Source organism: Scyliorhinus canicula, chromosome 9 (genome assembly GCF_902713615.1).
Source record: "Scyliorhinus canicula chromosome 9, sScyCan1.1, whole genome shotgun sequence".
In the NCBI taxonomy this organism is placed as follows: domain Eukaryota; kingdom Metazoa; phylum Chordata; class Chondrichthyes; order Carcharhiniformes; family Scyliorhinidae; genus Scyliorhinus; species Scyliorhinus canicula.
In genome coordinates this window covers 97,376,338-97,400,380 of record NC_052154.1, presented here as the reverse complement: position 1 = coordinate 97,400,380, position 24,043 = coordinate 97,376,338, and the positions used below count along the sequence as shown (strand labels likewise).

At 49.2% G+C, this 24,043-nt stretch overlaps 1 protein-coding gene across 45 annotated transcripts in view; it reads right to left on the bottom strand.

Annotated features, from left to right (window-relative positions):
• madd (MAP-kinase activating death domain) overlaps nt 1–24,043 on the bottom strand; it is a 224,091-nt gene that overhangs the window by 71,231 nt on the left and 128,817 nt on the right. For 14 of the 45 annotated variants that reach the window (XM_038807261.1, XM_038807262.1, XM_038807275.1 and 11 more), the window contains 6 exons: nt 22,644–22,830; nt 21,260–21,410; nt 14,920–15,120; nt 8,587–8,640; nt 7,087–7,181; nt 4,196–4,279 (listed from right to left, as the gene is read on the bottom strand). In XM_038807261.1, coding sequence (XP_038663189.1) covers nt 4,196–4,279; nt 7,087–7,181; nt 8,587–8,640; nt 14,920–15,120; nt 21,260–21,410; nt 22,644–22,830 — 772 coding nt within the window. The remainder of the gene's footprint in view (nt 1–4,195; nt 4,280–7,086; nt 7,182–8,586; nt 8,641–14,919; nt 15,121–21,259; nt 21,411–22,643; nt 22,831–24,043) is intronic. The other 31 variants (XM_038807290.1, XM_038807272.1, XM_038807278.1 and 28 more) reach the window with 5 other exon arrangements.

Here is a 24,043-nt window from a genome sequence, read left to right as displayed (position 1 = left end):
TCTATGATTCTATGTGAGAAAGGAATCGAGGGCCCTGTTGTTGGAGTGAGATTGAGGAAGGTGGGTGGCTGTATGGCCGCTTCCTACACCGTGTCATTCTGTCTTCAAAAAGCAAAGAGCGAGATTCTCCGTCTCAGAGACGATCAACACGGACAAGTCTCCACTCGGCGCCTGTAAGGACCCCATGGCGTAGACGTTCAGGGCAACTGTCACCTTGATGGCCACCAGGAGCAAGTGGCCCCCACCATGCCCTAGGTGGATTGGGCATGATAAATTGCCCTTAGTGTTTAAAAAGGTTAGGTGGGGTTACTGGGATAGGGTGGAGGTGTGGACCAAAGTAGGATTCTCTTTCCAAGGGCTGGTGCAGACTTGACGGGCCGAATGACCTCCTTCTGCACTGTAAATTCTATGATTCTTACATCAGAGGTGAGTAGGCAAGATGGATATAGAACAGGTCATAGAAGACACAAGGTAGCAGTAGAAGGGAGCTTTTCTGAATGGAGGGCTGTGACTTGTGCTGTTTCTTTGGGATCAGTGCTGTGACCTTTGTTGTTTGTAGTATATAAATATATGAATGATTTGCAAGAAAATGTAGCTGATCTGATTAGTAAGTTTGCGAACGACACAAAGGTTGGTGGGGTGGCCGATAGTGATGAGGACTGTTAGAGGATACAGCAGGACAGAGATAGGTTGGAGACTTAGACGGAGAAATGGCAGATTTAATCTGGACAAATGTGAGGTAATGCATGTTGGAAGGTCCAATACAGGTGGGAATTAGACAATAAATAAGAACATAACATAAGAACTAGGAGCAGGAGTAGGCCACCTGGCCCCTCGAGCCTGCACCGCCATTCAATGAGATCATGGCTGATCTTTTGTGGACTCAGCTCCACTTTCCGGCCCGAACACCATAACCCTTAATCCCTTTATCTTAAAAACATTTAATGAAGAAGCCTCAACTGCTTCATTGGGCAACGAATTCCACAGATTCACAACCCTTTGGGTGAAGACGTTCCACCAAAAGTCAGTCCTAAATCTACTTCCCCTTATTTTGAGGCTATGCCCCCTAGTTCTGCTTTCACCTACCAGTGGAAACAACCTGCCCGCATCTACATAAGAACATAAGAACTAGGAGCAGGAGTAGGCCATCTGGCCCCTCGAGCCTGCTCCGCCATTCAATTAGATCATGGCTGATCTTTTGTGGACTCAGCTCCACATTCCAGCCCGAACACCATAACCCTTAATCCCTTTATTCTTCAAAAAACTATCTATCTTTACCTTAAAAACATTTAATGAAGGAGCCTCAACTGCTTCACCGGGCAAGGAATTCCATAGATTCACAACCCTTTGGGTGAAGAAGTTCCTCCTAAACTCAGTCCTAAATCTACTTCCCCTTATTTTGAGGCTATGTCCCCTAGTTCTGCTGTCACCCGCCAGTGGAAACAACCTGCCCGCATCTATCCTATCTATTCCCTTCATAATTTTAAATGTTTCTATAAGATCCCCCCTCATCCTTCTAAATTCCAACGAGTACAGTCCCAGTCTACTCAACCTCTCCTCATAATCCAACCCCTTCAGCTCTGGGATTAACCTAGTGAATCTCCTCTGCACACCCTCCAGCGCCAGTACATCCTTTCTCAAGTAAGGAGACCAAAACTGAACACAATACTCCAGGTGTGGGCGCACTAACACCTTATACAATTGCAACATAACCTCCCTAGTCTTAAACTCCATCCCTCTAGCAATGAAGGACAAAATTCCATTTGCCTTCTTAATCACCTGTTGCACTTGTAAACCAACCTTCTGTGACTCATGCACTAGCACACCCAAGTCTCTCTGAACAGCGGCATGCTTTAATATTTTATCGTTTAAATAATAATCCCGTTTGCTGTTATTCCTACCAAAATGGATAACCTCACATTTGTCAACATTGTATTCCATCTGCCAGACCCTAGCCCATTCACTTAACCTATCCAAATCCCTCTGCAGACTTCCAGTATCCTCTGCACTTTTCGCTTTACCACTCATCTTAGTGTCATCTGCAAACTTGGACACATTGCCCTTGGTCCCCAACTCCAAATCATCTATGTAAATTGTGAACAATTGTGGGCCCAACACGGATCCTTGAGGGACACCACTAGCTACTGATTGCCAACCAGAGAAACACCCATTTATCCCAACTCTTTGCTTTCTATTAATTAACCGATCCTCTATCCAATCTATTTTGGTAAATGGCAGAACCCTTGGGACTATTGAGAGGCAGAGGGATCTGGGAGTATAGATCCACAGATCACTGAAAGTAGCAATGCAGGTGGACAAGGTAGTGAAGGGACAGTTGCCTTAATTCGGTCAGGGCATTGAGTATAAAAATTGTCAAGTCCTGCTGCAGCTGTACAGAATCTTAGTTAGGCCTCATTTGGAATATTGCGCACAATTCTGGTCGCCACACTTTCAGAAGGATGTGGAGGCTTTGGAGGGGGTACAGACTATGTTTACCAGGATGTTGCCTGCTCTGGAGGATATTAGCTATGAGGAGAGGATAAACTCAGATTGTTTTCACTGGAACGAAGTAGAGGTTTACAAAATTATGAGGGGCATGGACGGAGTGGATAGTCAGATGCTTTTTCCCAGGGTGGAAAAGTCAATTACTGGGACATAGGTTTAAGGTGTGAGGGAGAAAGTTTAGAGATAAGTTTTTTTTTTTACATAGAGGGTGGTGAGTGCCTGGAAATAACAGCTGAGGTAGTGGTGGAAGCAGATACATTAGCGACTTTTAAGAGGCATCTTGACGTACACATGAATAGGTTGGCAATAGAGATACAGACCCCGGAAGTTAAGAATGTTTTAGTTTAGACATGACCTGAAGAAGGAGCCGTGCTCCGAAAGCTCGTGTTTGAAACAAACCTGTTGGACTTTAACCTGGTGTTGTAAGACTTCTTACTTAGTTTAGACAGGCATCCTGATCGTCGCAGGCTTGGAGGGCCGAAGGGCCAGCTCCTGTGCTGCACAGTTCTTTGTTATTTCTTTTCCTTCAAGTCAGACCCCTTTGTTGCTCTTCTCTCCACTGTCCCTATCTGTTGTAGTTCAGTAGCAAGAACCGAATCCACTATTCAATGTCCATTCCACCAGAGCCCTGTTCAATTGTACCAGGACTCTTTAATTTATATTATATTGACTATTGTAGTTCAACCCCTTCCTAGCTCAGCTGATTGGACAAGTTGACTGTAGTGGCCACTGAAACGTGTAGCTTCAGGGGCTGTTTAGCACAGGGCTAAATCGCTGGCTTTGAAAGCAGACCAAGCATGCCAGCAGCACGGTTCGATTCCCGTAACAGCCTCCCCGAACAGGCGCCGGAATATGGCGACTAGGGGCTTTTCACAGTAACCTCATTTGAAGCCTACTCGTGACAATAAGCGATTTTAATTTCATTTCATTTCTTTCAACATCATTAATGGAGTGGATGTGGTGGTCCATTTTATTTTATTTTCCCTCCGCATAGTACTTCTATTTGCCTTGATGCATTTTGCCCTCATTGTTCTGTAAATTGTGAAACGTTTCCTGAGATCCCACTGCTTTTTCTGTTTGTTGTATTTGTACATTGGGGTGTCAAGGTTAATGACATAAATTAGAAATTAATCAAAGTCACCACACTGGTCCACAGGGAACTTCCCAACACCAATATTCAAAGAGCTTCACATCATAGCCAGCATCTACACAAATCCACACATCTTTTCACGCGTAACTTTAGAAGTTGGCTTCGAGCACATGTCAGGGTTTAAGTCGCAACTTGCTCAAAGAATGCAGGAGGACTGATCTCCTTTTCAATCCAGGTTGCTGACTGGGTTACTGTACAGAAACTCCAAGATACCTTCTGATAATGGAGTCCATCATGTTACACAGAACTGAGAGTCAGACTTCTGGATCGAACATTGCCTGGATTTGTCTCCCACCCCTGTTCAAAATGAGCACCATTAATATACCAGTACCTTATCTCAAAATGATAGCCCATTCCTCACAAATCTCTGCCCTTGTTTTAGCATGTTGGGTAAATGCTATCTATTCTTGAGATCTCTGTGAAACAACTCGGTGATTCCTGCTCATTGTTGAATTGGACGGAAGTGGGATTATTTATCAGACAATACAGCTTGCCCCACTGCACACACCATGCACACACCCCAGCTTGTCACTGCCCTACCACGGTGCTGCTTTCTGATTCTTGACTGGTACTCCTGGTGAGTGCAGGCGGTTCGGAGCTGGTGATAGACTCGCTGTCACTCTTCTGGCACCATCGAAGGGTGATTGGCGGGTTGGGGAAGGGAGAGCAAGAAACGAGAAGGAAAGAGGGCAGAAGAATAAAGGAGAGTATTACCAAGCAACACCAAAAAGAAGAACAATTTAAATTCAAAACCACCTAAATGCATGGTTGGTTCAACCGGTCTTAATATGATGTACTAATCACTGGTATTCAAGAGCATGGTAGTTGCAAGTACTGTCTCTTTCCTTGCATGCATTCTCCCGACCTTCATCCCCAATTGAGAATGCAAGCTTCCTCATTGTACTCTAATCACCCCAAACACTTAAACCTGCTTCTGTGTCACTTATTCCATCTTGTGTCACTTATTCCATCATTCCTCCTGCCTCTGAAGCAAGCTTCTCTCTGGGTGAACTGTTGCCGAATGGAGAACATAGCCGGTTTGCAGGGTGGGTGAAGCAAGGTTGATAAGTGGGAGGTTTGCAGTACAGAAATATTCAATTACAGTCAGCAGACTGAGAGTCAGAAAATTCAATTTAAATTAATTCAAATCATAATGTCCTCCAAAATTCAGGAAATACGTCCCTCTCTCTTAGAATTGGGGAGTTGGTGGTGTAATGGTATTGTCACAGGACTAGTAAACCAGAAACCCAGGGCAATGCTTTGGGGACCCGGGTTCGAATCCCACCACTGCAGATGGTGAAATTTAAATTCAATAAAAATCTGGAATTTAAAAAAAAGTCCAGTGATGACCATGAAACCATTATCGATTGTTGGGAAAACCCATCTGTTCACTTATGTCCTTTAGGGAAGGAAATCTGCTGTCCTTACCTGGCCTGGCCTACATGTGACTCCAGACGTTCAGCAACGTGGTTGTAACTGCACCCTCGAGGACAATTAGGGATGGGCAATAAATGCTGGAACAGCCAACGTCCCATGAACGAATAAAAAAAAACTGAGGAAACACGTACGTGTCTCTCAAAATTCAGGAAACATGTCCCTCTCTCTCTCTCAGAATTCAGGAAACACATCCCTCAATAGAATGGTGAAACTTTTGGGGATACAAGATGTTTACTCAATAAATAAATGGTACAGCCACCAAACATTGCAATGGACCAATGCTTGCTTTCGGAAGTTCTTGTTCAACTTCTTTCATATTCCAGAGAGCTTCTGTATTCCTAACTTTATTTCAACCTTTCCTCAACAATGTTGCCCAAAATTCTGCTAACAAGCAAGGATTCCAAAAATTAAAACAATAAAACACCACAACTTGCTATTGAGTTGTTAATAAAAAACAGCTCTATGGCTGCAGTTAAACAGCCACTCACCCAAAGGTACAATGATTTACACGTTAGAAAACAGTCACACTGGACTTCATTTCAATGATATAACTAATGACAGGGATAGGGCACAGTAGCACAGTTGCTTCACAGCTCCAGGGTCCCCTGTTTGATTCCTGGCTTGGGTCACTGTACGGAGTTTGCACTTTCTCCCCGTGTCTGCGTGGGTTTCCTCCGGGTGCTCCGGTTTCCTCCCACAGTCCAAAGATGAGCAGGTTAGGTGTCCAAAAAGGTTGGGTTGGGGTGGGGTTACGGGGATAGGATAGAGGTGTGGGCTTAGGTAAGGTGCTCTTTCCAAGGGTCGGTGCAGACTCGATGGGCCAAATAGCCTCCTTCTGCACTGTAAATTCTATGATTCCATGATAGCACATCATAATGATTACTGACGGTCAGCGCATCCGTCAGTGAAAAGAAAAAGAACCATGAGTCTGGCTCGCTAGTGTTTAAAAATGTTTCCTTTCAGCATTATTCATCACCCAACCCTTCTCCCATCCCAGCTCCATTCATGTGCCACTCACTCTCCACTTGCCCAGGCTCCATTCACACAAAGACATTTGAATCCACAATCCCAAGTTACTATTGTTATAAACACTTTAATCACAGAAAATGGTTAATCTTCAAGGACTCGAAACCCGGGGGCCATTTTAGCTCAATCGGAGGGACAGCTGAGGCCAACAAGTGTGGGTCTAATTCCCGTACCAGCTAATGTTATTCATGAAGTTATTGCCTTCTCAAGTGTCTGAGTTGTGGTGACCCTCAGGTTAAACCTCCACCAATCAGCTCCCCCCCTCAAAGGGGAAAGCAGCCTATGGTCACCTGGGACTATCGCGACTTTAATCATAGAAAATAGGTTTTTTGGAAGGACACTGGTTGCTGCTGCTTCTGGAAAAGACAGCATTTTACAGAAAAGGAAATTCAGCAGTTTTAAAGCTGGAAACCTCTCAACCCTGGGTGGACTGTGTACAAAAGGTCACATGGTGGTTCATGGCTTTGAAAAAACCATGCCCAGAAAACTACAATAAACTAATAATGTTGTTGTTTATTAAAGAAACCTGGGCACTGAGTTGTTATTCTGAGATTACTATTTGGCTGTGCAGGTAACCGGAAACATCATTGAAACCTATGCTGTGACTGGTGGAGAGTGAATGTCTCCCATCTCGGCTGTAACACTATCCCCTGGGGAAATCTAATAATTTCCTATAATGGGACCTGACAATATTACAGTGCCGTGCTGGAAAGGATCAGCAGATCTGCAGCTTCACTTCCAAAGAGCAACACCAGACTTGAAACATTAACTCTGTTTCTCTTTTCACAGGCACTTCTAGACCTGCTGAGCTTTCCCAGCAGTTTCTGTTTGTACTTCAAGTCTCCGGCATCCACAGTATTTTGCTTTTATTCTGCAACACTAGCTCACGATACAGTCAAGTGATTGCAAACAGGGCTCATTGCAATGCAGGTTCATTCTCACTTTGCCAATGAGTAACAAGCACTTACCTGGGAGCTTGTCGCACTCAAGCCACTATCCGCACTGATTTGTGACTTCTTCTCATCTGGATCCAAGTCGGGCAAGTGTTTGGAACCCTCAGTACCTGTGGCCAAGAGATTCACATCAACGTGTGGGGAGATGAACCATACCCATCCACAACCTGTACTTAGTCACAGCACCCCCAACTTTACCCAGTGTCAGGCTGGTAAAGCTTCTAAGGAAACCAGAGACCAAAGCTGTTTGTGTTCCAATGCTACAGATTTGAGAGGGATACGTTGATGTGGTGGTGTTCATCAGGTATCGTTTCAATGTCCATGGCTCTCTTCAAATGCTTCAGCGTTCACACCAATGTTAACACAGTTAAATGGTGGTCCCTCAGGTTATCACACAGACGGAAAATCACTGGGATCGCACTAAGACCATCCACCCAAACCTACCAGCTCTGTCAATGATAGTCATGCTCCATACAGTCATCCACCCAGATCAACCCTGCTAACTACCAGTTCCTTGGCTGATAACAATTCACACAAACCAACCAATTGTGCCAAAAGCAGTCCTGTAATTTAAAATCACCCACCTACAAACTATCCAACTCTGTAAACAGTTAAGACTGTCTTTGGATTTTTCTCCCAAATCCCATCTCCCTGCTCTTCCCACATATAATTTCATATTCTTCCTTCTAAAAGTAAAGCGTGCCAGTGAGACAATATTTTTGATATCTTCACCCTACCTGTAGCCCTTGTTACCAGTCAGCAGAAATAACCGTTCACTATTTACTCTCTTGATGTCTCACTGGATTTTAAGCTGAGGTTTTGCTACTGTCTTCTCACCAGGTGCCCAGATCCCAGATGTCACCTACAAATACTCCTATCAACGTCCACAGCAGTTTTACACTGTTCCTGGTTACCAATTTAGCCCATAAAGTATGAGGTGGTTATCGATTACTTGTAACATATGAAACTGGCGAGTCCCAAAGTCTAATCATTTTGAAAGAGCATGCCACAACCCATGAAGCTGAAGTCAATGAGTTCAAAGGGCAGCACTGGAAGACAAAGAGCAAAACTAACACTGGCGCATTTGGTCCTGTGCCGGGTGGCATCAGGCCGAAGGGCCTATTGGCCAACTTGTATGTAAGCATGCGTTGTAACTACACAGCAATGAGCTCACCCCTCCGCTCCCTCACATCTGCGTCCCATAAGTTTAAGGGGTGACAGAGTGTGAGAGAGAGAGAGAGAGAGAGAGAGACAGACAGACAGACAGAAAGAGGGGGAGGAAGGGAAAAGAGAGAGCAAGCTGGAAAGAGATGATGGGGAGAGTGTGAGTTAAAGAGAGAGAGAGAGAAAGCAGGAAAGAGAGAGACAAACCCAACAGCATATCTACAGGTGAAAGCAATGAGTCTAAAGCACAGATTGCAAAGGACTATGATTCAAACAGGAGACACAGCTAGGGTGTCTAGCTCTAAAAGTAGGAAGTACTTTGTACGAGGTCTGAGTTGGCAAATTCCTTACTCTGTTTTTCCAAAGCTTTTTGTTTTCTCATATCCTGGTGCTTGTTCCACAACTCTACAACCCAAGATGCATTGCAAGCAGGAAAGAAAGACAGAGAGTCAGAGATTGGTTGAATAGGTGGAATGGAGGACACAACATGACCGGGAAGAAGCCATTCCCAAATGGACATGGCTTCCTGAGGATTACATGAGAATCGGTGAAGCATGAATTTGTCTGCATGACCCACATTACCAAGTAGTCTGAGAAACCGCAGCTCTGCAGCAAGGTTTCCTACTCTCCGACATCGTGATACAAAGTAAACAGAAGCGCCCTCAGCCCCAAAGCTCCCTGCACAGCAATAGTGATTCCCCACAGTCCAGGATCATAACCAAATGTTTCCTCAACTGTTAGATTCAGAAATGCCTTTCTTCCCTTTGGTGTTCCAGATGGCCAAGGATGGTGTGATTAATGGAGGGAATGTGAGGTTAGAGATAGGGGAGGGAAGGAAATCAGAGGACAATTCCACCCAACCCTGGGAGAACCTTGTCCTTGTCTGTGTCCTCAGGAAGATATCATTCAGGCACAAACCATGCATATTCCTTTAAAGGAAAAGGTAGAGCACCCAAAGTTCATGTGTCCTGGATGACAATGGAAAACAAATGAAAAACAGGTGGGGAAAAAGAGGCTAATGACAAATGCCAGGAGCAGAAAGATTACATCAAGTACTGGGGGAACCTGAAAAAGTTAATAGAGGGCAAGATTAAAATGAACCCGAAAGCATTATGAGATGATAAAGTATAAACGGTTAGCTTGGGCACATGTTCAGTCTGTTTTGTTAAGGACCCCAAGAGAAATTTAGATTCAGGGTAGAAGACACAGCTAGAGCATTAAACAAATAGTTTGTATCCTCTACACATAGCAGAGAATTTTAAGATTATGCTGAAAGGGGTGAGCAATGCTATGGACAGGAAATATTGGGCAAGAGGTGCTAAAAAGATCAGTTCTCGTGGTCCAGATGGAATGTGTGCTAAGTTGCTGAAAGAAGCAGAGGTATTGGTCACGATCTTTCACTCCTCACTGGATACAAGAGAAGTGGCAGAGACTGGGGAGTTACTAATGTTATACCAATATTCAAGAAGAGAGGAATGAACCAGGAAACTACAGATCAATTAGCCAGTGGTAGGAAAATTGTTGGAAATACTCAGTGGGGATTAAGTAAAATTTCATTTGGAATCGTGTACAGCCAGGATGGATTTGTTACCGGAAAATGGGGTCCGACTGGTTTCATTCAATTCTTCCATAAGGTAACGTAGAAGGTTGATCAAGGTAGCGCAGTAGATGTTGTACATATGGACTTTCAGAAGGCACATGATAAAAGTGCCACACAGCAGGCTTACTAAGAAGATGGAAGCCAGGGAAATTAAGGAGAAAGTGGCAGTATAAATATAGAATTGGCTCAGTGACAATGGTGAGGTTGGATGGAGGTTTTTCAGACTGGGTGTAGTTTGCAGTGATAGAATACAGAACAGTATAGCACAATACAGGCCCTTCAGACCACGATCTTGTGCCAATCATTTATCCTAATCTAAGATCAACCTAACCTACCCCCCTTCAATTTACTGTTGTCCATGTGTCTGTCTAAGAGTCGCTTAAATGTCCCTAATGACTCTGGCTCCACCACCTCTGCTGGCAGTGCATTCCACACACCCACCACTCTCTGTGCAAAGAACCTACCTCTGACATCTCCCCTATACCTTCCTCCAATCACCTTAAAATTATGTCCCCTCGTGACAGCCATTTCCACCCTGAGGAAAAGTCTTTGGTTATCCACTCTATCCATGCCTCTCATCACCTTGTACACCTCTATCAAGTCACCTCTCTGCCTTCTTCGCTCCAGTGAGAAAAGACTCCCTCAACCTTTCTTCATAAGACATGCCCTCCAGTCTAGGCAGCATCCTGGTAAATCTCCACTGCACCCTCTCCAAAGCTTCCACATCCTTCCTATAATGACGCAACCAGAACTGGACACAATATTCCAAATATGGTCTAACTAGAGTTTTATAAAGCTGTAGCAAAACCTCGCGGCTCTGATGTTCCCCAAGGGTGAGGTTTGGGTCCATTTCTCTTTGCAATTTTTTCTAAATGATCTAGATTCAGGTGTAGGAGGCAGCATTATAACATGGTAGCATAGTGGTTAGCACAGTTGCTTCACAGCTCCAGGGTCCCAGGTTCGATTCCCAGCTTGGGTCACTGTCTGTGCGGAATCTGCACTTTCTCCCCGTCTCTGCGTGGGTTTCCTCCGGGTGTTCCTGTTCCCTCCCACAGTCCAAAGACGTGCAGTCGAGTAAGGGCCATGATAAATTGCCCTTAGTGTCCAAAATGGTTAGGTGGGGTTACTGGGCACGACGGGGATAGTGGAGGTGTGGACTTAAGAAAGGTGTTCCTCCAAGGGCTGGTGCAGACCCGATGGGCCGAATGGCTTCCTTCTGCACTGTAAATTCTATGGGAGGGAGGAACAAAACAGGGGTGAAAAGTAGGAGAAAATGCTCTCAGGGAGGAGCCACCAATCTGGCGAACGTGCAAGAACATGGAAGTAAGAAGGGAGGGCACGGCTTAGCACTTTCTCTAGAGAGAGAGAGAGAGAGAGAGAGAGCGCGAGCGCCTGGCAGAGTGCGGGGTGAAGAACAACAGGTCGGGGGGGGGGAGGGTGAGGGGGAAGGGTGAGGGGGAAGGGTGAGGGAGAAGGGCAAGGGAGGGAGAGGCGGGTGAGGGGCCAGCAGGAGCACTGGGAGGGGAGTCGGTAAGGGTAGAGGATCCTGGGGGGGAAATTGGGGAGAGGTGGGGGTGGAAGGGTAGATTGATGGTTACAACAGGTCATGCATGGGGATGGCTGAAACAAAGAAAACAACTACGGCCATCTTGGATGGGCCAAACTAAGGGAAACCCCAGCATGCAGGGGCACAACCACATTAACCAGGCTGATCCTGCAGGGGAGGGTATGAACAGAAACCACCATCAGGATAGTCACCTGGAACTTCAAGGGACTTAACGGTCCAGTGAAAACATCCAAAGTCTTTGCCCACCTGAAAAGCCTGAGGGCTGACGTAGTCTTCCTCCAAGAGACACACCGGGGGAGAAGGACCAACTGATGGTAAGAAAGAGTTGAAGAGGACGACCTTTAAAGGGACAAATATAGTGACAGACCAAGGGACACTATGTAATGGTTAGCAGTGTCCTGGAAGGGGCACTGGTGGTACTTGTGAGCATATGGATAATTCTAGACTTCAGGAAAAAAGTAAAGACCCTGGAAAGAAAGAGAGAATGTTTACCAGCACGCTACTGCTGATGTCCGACCTCAATTCGGAGGAGAGATTAGAAACGTTAAGACTGTTCACTTTGGAACAGAGAAAATTAAGAGGTGACCTAATTGAGATTTGTAAATTATGTTTTGGTGGCATGGACAGAGAAAAACAATTCCCTTTGGTGAGTGGATCAATAATTCGAGGTCAGAGATTCAAAATGAGGGTAAATTAAGAGTTTTTTCACTGTTGTCAGGGTGTGGAATGCTCTACCTGAAAAAGTAGTGGAAGCTGATGCTCTGTAATGTGAAAGGGAGTTGACCGGCACATGATAATATGGAAAAGATATGTTGCCTTTTGTTCCTAGGGGATTGACAAAAAGTACAAAGAAGCCTGATTACAGCGGTGAAAGGTTTTAGTGAGGCCACACCTGGAGAAGTGAGCAGTTTTGTTCTCCTTACCCAAGAAAGGGGCACACTTGCCCCACAGGGAGTGGAGTAAAGGTTTACTCGAGTGTTTCCTGGGTTGAATGGATTGTCTTATGAGCAGAGATTGAGTAGACTAAGCTCACATTCCCCGAAGTTTAGAAGAACCAAGAGATGATCTGACTGAAACTTATAAAAACTCTAAGGGGTTTGATGCCGAGAGGTCGATTTCCTTGGCTGGACAGTCTAGGTCACAGGGTTACAGTCTCAGAAGGACTGACAGGAGGAGAAATTTCTTCCCTCAGAGGATTGGAAATCTTTGGAATTCTCTATCAGAGAGAGCTCTGTACGCTCCATTGGTGAGTGGACCCAAGACAAAAGGATTAAATGTTAATAGTACATGAATTACATTAAGATACACAGGTGAAGGGAACTGTTGAATTAAATATACAAGCACGAGATCTCCCTTTAAGAGGTTATCAATCTTATTAATTGGTTAATTTGCTAATTGTTTTACTTTACTCAATATACTGCCAAGAGTATAAAGAGAGACAGAGTCCAAACTTGCCATCAACAGGCCCAGTCAGCGGGTGACCAAGAGGGTTGTCCAACCTGACAGTCTGCTCTTCTGCCGTGGCCACATTCGCGGCCAGGTGACCCTGGAGAGGGAGCATGCGGTGTCCACTGGCATCATCGAGACTGCAGTGGCTGGAATGCCTTACTGACCCTTTTAGTCACATTTTGGTTTAATGTTTTAAGTCTCATTTGTGATTCACTTTTTGTTCAGGGCAGTTTCCCCTTTCAGGGAATTCATTTGATTTAGTTTACTTGGTTACTTATGCTAATCAAAATAATTGGGACACAGGACGAGGAGGTCGAAAGCAATCATATGCATTCTGTTCATAAACCTCTGATGAAGTATTAGTGTATAATTTCATACTTTGCCAAATAGCCTGGGATCAACTGAACATTGAAGATAGATTTTGGGGTAATAATGGTTCTGGGGAGAGTGCGGGTAGTTGAAGCTGCAGTAAGAGATCAACCTGGTGTTATTGAACAATGGAGCAAGTAGGTTGGCTAAATGGGCTTCTGCAGCTCCTAGGTCCTAACTTCTTAGAATGATGAGGAGGAACTTTCCCGTATCTAGACAAAAAAAGAGAGTTGCGGGACCAAGCATGATTGCTCCTTCAAAGGATCAGCTCAGTTAAGATGTGCTGAATGGGCTGCTTCTGGTTTGACTCGATGCTAACTGAGTGACAGGTCTGGAGTTATTCACTGCAGCCCTGAACTAAATTGCTGTTCCATCAAGGCACCCATAGCTGCAGCAGCTACTATAACCCCACAGCAGTCGCCTGCCAGATTCATGCAGACAGATTGAAAAGGCACCTCTTGCTGGGTGCTGGATTGAACATACTTCTGTGCAGCTGACGCATTATGGAAGGGTTGGGCTCAATGCCCAGTTCCATAGGTCAGCATACTCTAACCTGGCCGGGTACAACAACGGCATGACAGAGGTGGCACAGCATTTAAGCATCATTCATTGCCCACAGGTCAAAGTTAGTTAATAATAATAATAGTTGGGGTGAAAAGGAATAAAAAAGGGCCTCAGGATAGTCAGCACCCTGTAATGAACATGCTCACCCCTTCAAAAACAGGTGCAAATTATGCCTCTTCCCTCAACTATGCAGAAGCTGGATAAAGTTCACCTGCTAAGGAACATACTGCGGTAATGTGCTTCCCTCAGAAGCCGTTAACCAGCCTCATCTTTGAGTTTCATGGCTGGCATTGGATCCACTACACAACTGAACTAAACTTCTACTGTGTCTGAGTGTCTGACCACCCACACGGTGACCAGAATTTAAGCAAATAGGCTACCACTGGACAATGCATGCCTACATTCAGAACTCTACCATCTCAGCTATCAATACCAACCTGGCAGGAAATATACAAACATTACTCCAGCCTGGTCTTATCTCAGGCCTAGCAGCGTCTGTACAGGTCTCACTACAGCTTAGGCTGTTCGAGACCTAACTGTGTCTACACAGGCCTTGTTACAGCCCGGTCATATCTCAGGCCTGACAGTATCTGTAGAGGCCCCACTGCAGCCTGGACTGATCTCAGGCCTGGCAGTGTCTACACAGCCTTGCTACAGCCCAGTCATATCTCAGACCTGACAGTGTCTGTACAAGTCCCACTACAGCCTGTCTTCCCTCAGGCCTGGCAGTCTCTGTACAGGTCCCACTACAGCCTGTCTTCCCTCAGGCTTGACAGTGCCTGTACAGGTCCCACTGCAGTCTGGTCTTATCTCATGTTTGACAGTGCCTGTACAGGTCCCACTGCAGTCTGGTCTAATCTCAGACTTGGCAGTGTCTGTACAGGCCTCACTACAGCTTGGACTAATCCCAGGCCTGACAGTGAATGTACAGGCCTCACTTCAGCCTGATTGATCACAGGCTTCAGAGCAGTTATACAGATCCCACTGCAGCCTGGAGTTATCCCAGGCTGGAAGTGTCTGTATTGGCCTATCACTGCTCATCTATTTGGTTTCTAATCACAGAATGATTGTGGGACTCGAGTCGATAGCCATAATCTTGAGTGTGCTATAAAATGTGTCCCCATGCAATACACACCGATGGAAGCAACAAAATTTTCTTCATTCAGACTCCGGGTGTCATACTCGCCCGGCTCCTTGCTGACTGGAGCTTTCAGTGGGAGTTGCAGGTGGGTCATTGGCACACTGGGCTGTTTCATCTCCCCTTTCAAGAGTACAGGCTCCTTAATACCTGGCACTGCAGCTCCCTCCGTCGGACTGCGTTTCCTCTTGTCAGGTTCTGGATTAGGGAGAGGGGTGGGTAGAAACAGAATGAACAGAAATCAGGAACCTAACAACCAACTGAACGGTCAATACAATTCAAAGAAACTGTGGTGGTATGATTAGCATAGCTGCCTGCCATTGGTGCAGAACACCGGCTTACCATTGGCCCTGGTCGGTCATGTGCCTCTCGACCGATTGGTTGAGACCAGTCATGTGACGGCTCCCCGATTGGTCGAGAGGCTGAGTTAACCCCGCCTCCAGGGCGGGGTATAAATACCCAGTACTCCCGGCGGTCATCCTTATACTGTAATCGACCGCAGGGCTAACATCTAGCTGATTAAAGCCATACTTTTGTACAGCAACTCGTCTCGCGTTCAATTGATGGTACATCAATTTAATCAGCTAGAAATTTGAAGATGGAGCTCCGGATCAAGCCCGAATGCCTCCGCATCAGCCCGCAAACTCAGAACGCATCGGAAATCTTCAAGCATTGGCTGGCGTGTTTCGATGGCTACCTGGCGTCTGCAAGCAGCCCCCCCACCATGGCACAGAAGCTTCATATTCTCCATTCCAGCGTGGGCATGGCGGCCTACGCGATGATAGTGGAGGAAAAAGATTACGATGCGGCCATGGATAAGCTGAAAGGACAGTTTCTTAAGCCGGTAAACCGAGTGTTCGCCCGACATCTGCTGGCTACCAGACAACAGCTCCCCGGTGAGTCCTTAGACGATTTTTACCAGGCCCTCGCTGTCCTGGGGAGGAATTGCACCTGTCTCCAAGTTTCAGCCACTGAGCACATGGAACTTTTGCTTACGTGGCTGGGATGCAGTCCGCCGCTATCCGCCAGCGGATGCTGGAAAAGGACGATCTCAGCCTAACTGAGGTACGGACTCTCTTCACCTCCCTGGAGGTCGCCGACTTAAACGCCCGCGCCTCTGTCCCCAGCCGCACTGCAGCGCCCTGGGCCTCCTGGCACGCTTCCCCACCGCCACCCGCCGCTCCCGACCCCCCTCAGGCCTGCGCCGCGGGATACCCCGACAGGTCCGCGGGGCCCCGCTGCTATTTCTGTGGGTTCGCCAAACACCCTCGCCCACGCTGCCCGGCCCGCTCCGCCCTTTTGTAAGAGCTGCGGGAAGAAGGGCCATTTTTTGTCAGTCTTCCAGGCCAAATTGGTCGCTGCTGTGCCGCGCAGCGACCGGGGATCTCCTCCTCCGGGCCTTTCCGGGCCCTTCCAGCGCACCGCGCCAATCTCTCCCCCCCCCCCACCTCCGGGCCCCTGCGCGCCTCTTTGCCCCCGCTCTCAGCCGCTCCGATCGGCCCGCCGGCACCGCTAACCCCGCCCCCAGCAACCACGAGGGTCCCGCGGGTGCCGCCATCTTGGGCCCCGGACGCAACGTGCGGGTCCTGGGTGCCGCCATCCTGGGGCACCGACTCCACGTGCGGGTCCTGGGCGCCGCCATCCTGGGGCACCGACTCCACGTGCGGGTCCTGGGTGCCGCCATCTTGGGGCCCCGACTCCACGTGCGGGTCCTGGGCGCCACCATCTTGGGGCCCCGACTCCACGTGCGGATCCTGGGCACCGCCATCCTGGACTGGCACACAAGGTCCTGCCAGCACCTACTCGGCCGACGACGACTACGACAATGGATCTTCTCCATGGCTTGCGGCCATTCAGCTCGACCAGTCACGTCCACGCACGCTCGCCAAGACGATGACGCTAATCCACCTCAACGTGCACGAGACGGGTTGCCTGCTGAACTCCGGGAGCACGGAAAGCTTTGTACACCCTGACACGGTAAGACGCTGCGCACTCCCTGTCCACCCTGTAAAACACAAAATCGGGTTAGCCTCAGGTTCGCACTCCGTCAGCATCACCGGGTGCTGCATCGCGGACGTCACGGTCCAAGGGAAGGTTTTTAAAAATTATAAACTCCTTGTCCTCCCCAACCTATGCGCACCAGCACTCCTAGGACTGGACGTCCAGTGCAAACAGCAGAGCTTGACCTTCCAATTCGGGGCCCTATACCCCCCTCACTGTCTGCAGCCTCGCATCCCTCAAAGTGGACCCCCCCTCCTTGTTTGCTAATCTCACCCCCGATTGCAAACCCGTCGCGACCCGGAGCAGACGGTACAGCGCCCAGGACCGATCCTTCATCAGGTCCGAGGTCCAGAGGTTGCTGAAGGAAGGGGTCATCGAGGCCAGCAACAGTCCCTGGCGAGCCCAGGTGCTGGTGGTCCGGACTGGGGAGAAAAACCGGATGGTCATCGACTATAGCCAGACCATCAACCGGTTTACGCAACTGGACGCGTATCCTCTCCCCGGTATTTCCGCCATGGTAAACGAGATTGCGAAATACAAAGTCTTCTCCACTGTGGACCTTAAGTCCGCATATCACCAGCTCCCTATCCGCGCGAGTGACCGCAAGTACACCGCTTTCGAGGCTGATGGACGCCTCTACCACTTCCTCAGGGTTCCATTCGGTGTCACAAATGGGGTCTCGGTCTTCCAACGGGAGATGGACCGAATGGTCGACAAGTACGGATTACGGGCTACCTTCCCGTATCTCGATAACGTCACCATCTGCGGCCACGACCAGCAGGACCATGACACCAACCTCCGAAAATTCCTCCAAACCGCAAAACTCTTTAACCCAAGGATAAGTGCGTGTTTAGCACCGACCGTCTAGCCATCCTCAGCTACGTTGTGCGTAACGGAATGATAGGCCCCGACCCTGAACGCATGCGCCCCCTGATGGAACTCCCTCTCCCCAATAACCTCAAACGCTGCCTGGGGTTCTTCTCATTCTACGCCCAATGGGTTCCCAATTACGCCGACAAGGCCCGTCCCCTCATTCAGTCCACGACCTTCCCGCCGTCGTCAGAGGCCTGCCAGGCCTTTAGCCGCATCAAAGCGGACATCGCAAAGGCCACGATGCGCGCCATCGACGAGTCCCTCCCCTTCCAGGTCGAGAGCGACGCATCAGAAGTACCTCTGGCAGCCACCCCGAACCAAGCGGGCAGACCCGTGGCCTTCTTCTCCAGAACCCTCCAGGCTTCCGAACTCTGCCACCCCTCTGTGGAAAAGGAAGCCCAGGCTATAGTCGAAGCTGTGCGACATTGGAGGCACTATTTGGCCGGCAGGAAGTTTACCCTCCTCAGAGACCAACGGTCAGTAGCCTTCATGTTTGATAATGCACAAAGGGGCAAGATTAAGAACGACAAGATCTTACAGTGGCGGATTGAGTTGTCCACGTACAACTACGATATCTTGTATCATCCTGGGAAGCTCAATGAGCCTCCTGATGCCCTGCCCCGCGGTACCTGCGCCAGCGCGCAGGTAGACCGCCTCCGCTCCCTCCACGCAGACCTCTGCCATCCAGGGGTGACCCGTTTCTATCATTTCATCTCCATCGAGGAAGTCAGGTCAGTAACCCGTGACTGCCACATCTGCACAGAGTGCAAACCGCACTTCTACCGCCCCGAGCGCGCGCATCTGATCAAAGCATCCCACCCCTTCGAACGTCTCAGCATTGACTTCAAGGGGACCCTTCCCTCTAGCAACCGCAACATTTACTTCCTGACGGTAATCGATGAATACACCCGCTTCCCCTTCGCCATTCCCTGCCCCGACATGACCACATCGACCGTCATGAAGGCCCTCCTCTCCATCTTCTCCCTGTTCGGCTACCCCGCGTACATACATAGCGATCGGGGGTCCTCATTTATGAGCGACGAGCTGCGTCAATTCCTGCTCAGCAGGGGCATTGCCTCTAGCAGGACGACCAGCTATAACCCTCGGGGTAACGGACAGATCGAGCGGGAGAATGGTACCATCTGGAAGACCATACTACTGGCCCTCCGGTCCAGAGATCTCCCTATTTCCCGATGGCAAGAGGCTATCCCCGATGCCCTACATTCTATCCGCTCACTCCTCTGTACCACAACTAATCAGACACCTCATGAACGTCTTCTTGTTTTCCCCAGGAAGTCGTCCTCCGGATCCCCTCTCCCGACGTGGCTGGCCGCCCCCGGACCCATCTTGCTCCGGAAGCATGTGCGGGTGCACAAGTCCGACCCGTTGGTGGAACGAGTCCAGTTACTCCACGCTAACCCGCAGTATGCGCATGTGGAGTACCCCGACGGTCGGCAGGACAAGGTCTCCCTCCAGGACCTGGCACCCGCCGGCGTGCGGCCCTCCCCCCCTTCACCACAGTTCTTTTTCCCCCAGCGCCCCACCCAGGCCACCCCTCCCCCATCCATGGCGCCTCCACCACCAGCCCGGGTTACGGAGACAGTTCGAGGACCATCGCTCCCGGAGTCCAGGACATCGGCTGAACCACCACCATCGGCTGAACCAGCATCACCAACTCCCCTGCGGTGGTCTGCCAGGACGTCATGGGCAATGAAAAGGCTGATCAAGTCCATTTAACTTTCAACACCACCATGGACCTTGTATAGACAGTATGTACTGTTGTTAAATGTCTGGGCCAGTGGGAAGCCAAGGATACATTTTTTTTCCTTCTCTCATTACTACTCATACCACCAGTTCTCTCTTCCTCCCCCCCCTTCCCCCCGCCAGTTCTCTCTTCACCCCCCCCGGCTTCTTTCTCCGCAAGGGGTGAATGTGGTGGTATGATTAGCATAGCTGCCTGCCATTGGTGCAGAACACCGGCTTACCATTGGCCCTGGTCGGTCATGTGCCTCTCGACCGATTGGTTGAGACCAGTCATGTGACGGCTCCCCGATTGGTCGAGAGGCTGAGTTAACCCCGCCTCCAGGGCGGGGTATAAATACCCAGTACTCCTGGCGGTCGTCCTTATACTGTAATCGACCGCAGGGCTAACATCTAGCTGATTAAAGCCATACTTTTGTACAGCAACTCGTCTCGCGTTCAATTGATGGTACATCAGAAACACTGCTTTAACAGAGTTACCCAGCTAATAGAGGGATAGATGGAAGTCATAGATGTACGCCTTATTAGAGAGCATGGTTTGTGCCTGGTCCTATTTAACAGACAGTATAGGCTGTATCTGATGTGGGGTTTCAGTGTACCTGATGGCTGTGCCACGCAAAGCAAGGCTGCAGATTGTGCAGGCTTCCCCAGAGATAATGGACAAATTCAGGGAAGGTAATGTACAGGATGTAAAGATATGGGGAGGAATGCTCCAGTCTCTGACGTCAAAATCATGTTCGGTGATCAGCCAGAGAATCCCAGTTTGCGGCAAAATCGGGGGCGGTGCCGCTTTTGCGATGCTCCACCCCCTTCAACATGGTGTATATGCAGAGTACATCGGGACGGTCTCAGGACGTTACCTCCGCCCCCGATGGCCCGAGTTCCTGACGGCGTGGGTCACTCACGCTATTTATTTTCATGACCCCAGCATGGCGGCTGCGGACTGAGTCCAGCACCGCCACAGTAGGGCGGCAGCCGTTCCGCAGGCAGGGGGGGCTTTGGCAGGGACCGGTGGTCCGGGGTTGGCGATCCTGGCCAAAGGGGGACATTATTTGGCAGGCCAGCATCATGTCGCATGTCGCCAACGCTGCAGGCGGCTGCTGAGCGCATGCACGGCCACGAAACTGGCAAATTCTCCGGCCGTATCTGCAGCTAAAGCCGGGGCCCCCCCACCCAACAGAGGATCGGTGCAGCTTTTGCACCATTTTTTCAGGCGTAAAATGCCACTGTTCCCACACCGGCATCAGCACTTAGTCTTCAAATCAGAGAATCCAGCCCATGGACTGTGATCCACCGTTTCTGCAATTAATGGACAAAATGGGTCTCAATGCCAATTCAGGCCTTTCCCTTCTTATCGGGGACACAGTCAAACAAATTTCACTAATGATTTAGAACACTGTCTAAAAATTTGGGGAACACAACAGGAACACTGAGATGGATCGATGTTCATAAATTCCGGGTATGAAGGAATAACGGAGCAAATGCGGGAAATTGGCATCAAGAAATTAATGAGCTAAGATTGAACTGAATTATGGTTTAAAGGATGATAAGACCTCCTGTTCAGAGATTCCTTTGTGCATTATAGCAGGGTGACCAATCCTCTAAACCTTAGCCAATGACCTCTTTATTCCTCCTGTACAGTTTCTCTCCAATTCTGTATTACATACTGTCCACTTTCAGATTACTGAAACCTCAAGCTTACCTTTATTGTAGTAATGAGTGTGGGCGATCTCCAGCAGTGTGAACACACTGGCCATCCCTCCCAGGCCAGAGTTGCTATATGAATGCTCCAGGCTGGACACACAGCACTTGAGAAGGTCAAGCATACCCCTGTATACCTTTTTACTGATCTCCTGTAATGAGGACGGTGGGGTCAATGATCACCACATACTGTACACACTGACACACACACTATACTGACAACAAGGATCACCACATATTGTACACACTGACACAGTACTAAAGGAGTGCGCTGCACTGTCAGAGGGTCAGTACAAAGGGAGTGCCGCACTGTCAGAGGGGCAGTACTGAGGGAGTGCTGCACTGTCAGAGGGTCAGTACTGAGGGAGTGCTGCACTGTCAGAGGGTCAGTACTGAGGGAGTGCTGCACTGTCAGAGGGTCAGTACTGAGGGAGTGCTGCACTGTCAGAGGGTCAGTACTGAGGGAGTGCTGCACTGTCAGAGGGTCAGTACTGAGGGAGTGCTGCACTGTCAGAGGGTCAGTACTGAGGGAGTGCCGCACTGTCAGAGAGTCAGTACAAAGGGAGTGCCGCACTGTCAGAGGGGCAGTACTGAGGGAGTGCTGCACTGTCAGAGGGGCAGTACAAAGGGAGTGCTGCACTGTCAGAGGGTCAGTACTGAGGGAGTACTGTACTGTCAGAGGGGCAGTACTGAGGGAGTCCTGCATTGTCAGAGGGTCAGTACTGAGGGAATGCTGCACCGTCAGAGAGTCAGTACTGAGGGAGTACCGCACTGTCAAAGGGACAGTACTGAGGGACTGCTGCACTGTCAGAGGGTCAGTACTGAGGGAGCGCTGCACGTTCGGAGGTCAGTACTGAGGGAGTGCTGCACTGTCAGAGGGTCAGTACTGAGGGAGCGCTGCACGTTCGGAGGTCAGTACTGAGGGAGTGCTGCACTGTCAGAGGGTCAGTACTGAGGAAGTGCTGCACGTTCGGAGGTCAGTACTGAGGGAGTTCTGCACTGTCAAGGGTCAGTACTGAGGGAGTGCTGCACTGTCAGAGGGTCAGTACTGAGGGAGTGCTGCACGTTCGGAGGTCAGTACTGAGGGAGTTCTGCACTGTCAAGGGTCAGTACTGAGGGAGTGCTGCACTGTCAGAGGGTCAGTACTGAGGGAGTGCTGCACTGTCAGAGGGTCAGTACTGAGGGAGTGCTGCACTGTCAGAGGGTCAGTACTGAGGGAGTGCCGCACTGTCAGAGGGTTCTTGCTAAGGGAATAAAAATATCAAAAGCAGCAAGTGCAGAATGTTGGGAGAAGCAGGTTGAACAGGTGAGGTTGAGGAGAGAGCAGGTAGAGTTTGTCCAGATGGATGTTATACACTGGCTCTGCCAATTTAAGGCCTTCTTACCACATCTTTCAAAATGTCAAGGCGAGCGTCCTCCTCCGACTGGATGGTCCTGTTCAGTTTGCTGAGGACAAAGACTCGAAGCTGCTCATTTTCCAGCAGGCGGCGAACTTTCTTCATATTTAACCAGCCAACTCCCTGCCCGTCGAGAACATTGTGTACCAGCTCCTTGAGGAACTGCTGATTCTCACTGGAACATAAGGAGCTGAAATTACAAGCTTCACTCATGATGGAGAGCAACATAACGTCATTAAATGGTGCCGACACAGGTCAATATGGTGCTGATAGTCAGGCCTGTCTACCTGCTGTCATTCTCCCTCACTCAGTCTACCGTTTTGTTACTCCACCCTCACTCCGTCTCCCTGCTGTTTGCTCCTCCCTCACGCCATCTCCCTGTTGTTTACTCTTCCCTCACTCCATCTCCCTGCTGTTTACTCCTCCCTCACTCAGTCTCCCTGCTGTTGTTTGCTCCTCCCTCACTCCGTCTCCCTGCTGTTGTTTGCTCCTCCCTCACTCCGTCTCCGTTGTTTACTCCTCCCTCACTCCGTCTCCCTGTTGTTTACTCCTCCCTCACTCAGTCTCCCTTCTGTTGTTTGCTCCTCCCTCACTCCGTCTCCCTGTTGTTTGCTCCTCCCTTACTCCGTCTCCTTGTTGTTGTTTACTCCTCTCACTCCGTCTCCCTGCTGTTGTTTACTCCTCCCTCACTCCGTCTCCCTGCTGTTGTTTACTCCTCCCTCACTCCGTCTCCCTGCTGTTGTTTACTCCTCCCTCACTCCGTCTCCCTGCTGTTGTTTACTCCTCCCTCACTCCGTCTCCCTGCTGTTGTTTACTCCTCCCTGACTCCGTCTCCCTGCTGTTTACTCCTCCCTCACTCCGTCTCCCTGTTGTTTACTCCTCCCTCACTCCATCTCCCTGTTGTTTACTCCTCCCTCACTCAGTTCCTCCTGCTGTTGTTACTCCTCTCACTCCATCTCCCTGCTGTTGTTTACTCCCTCACTCCGTCTCCCTGGTGTTTACTCCTCCCTCTCCCACTAGTTTACTCCTCCCTCCGTCTCCCTGCTGTTGTTTACTCCTCCCTCACTCCATCTCCCTGTTGTTTACTCCTCCCTCACTCCGTCTCCCTGCTGTTGTTTACTCCTCTCACTCCATCTCCCTGCTGTTGTTTACTCCCTCACTCCGTCTCCCTGGTGTTTACTCCTCCCTCTCCCACTAGTTTACTCCTCCCTCCGTCTCCCTGCTGTTGTTTACTCCTCCCTCACTCCATCTCCCTGCTGTTTACTCCTCCCTTACTCAGTCTCCCTGTTGTTGTTTACTCCTCCCTCACTCCATCTCCCTGTTGTTTACTCCTCCCTCACTCCGTCTCCCTGCTGTTGTTTACTCCCTCACTCCGTCTCCCTGGTGTT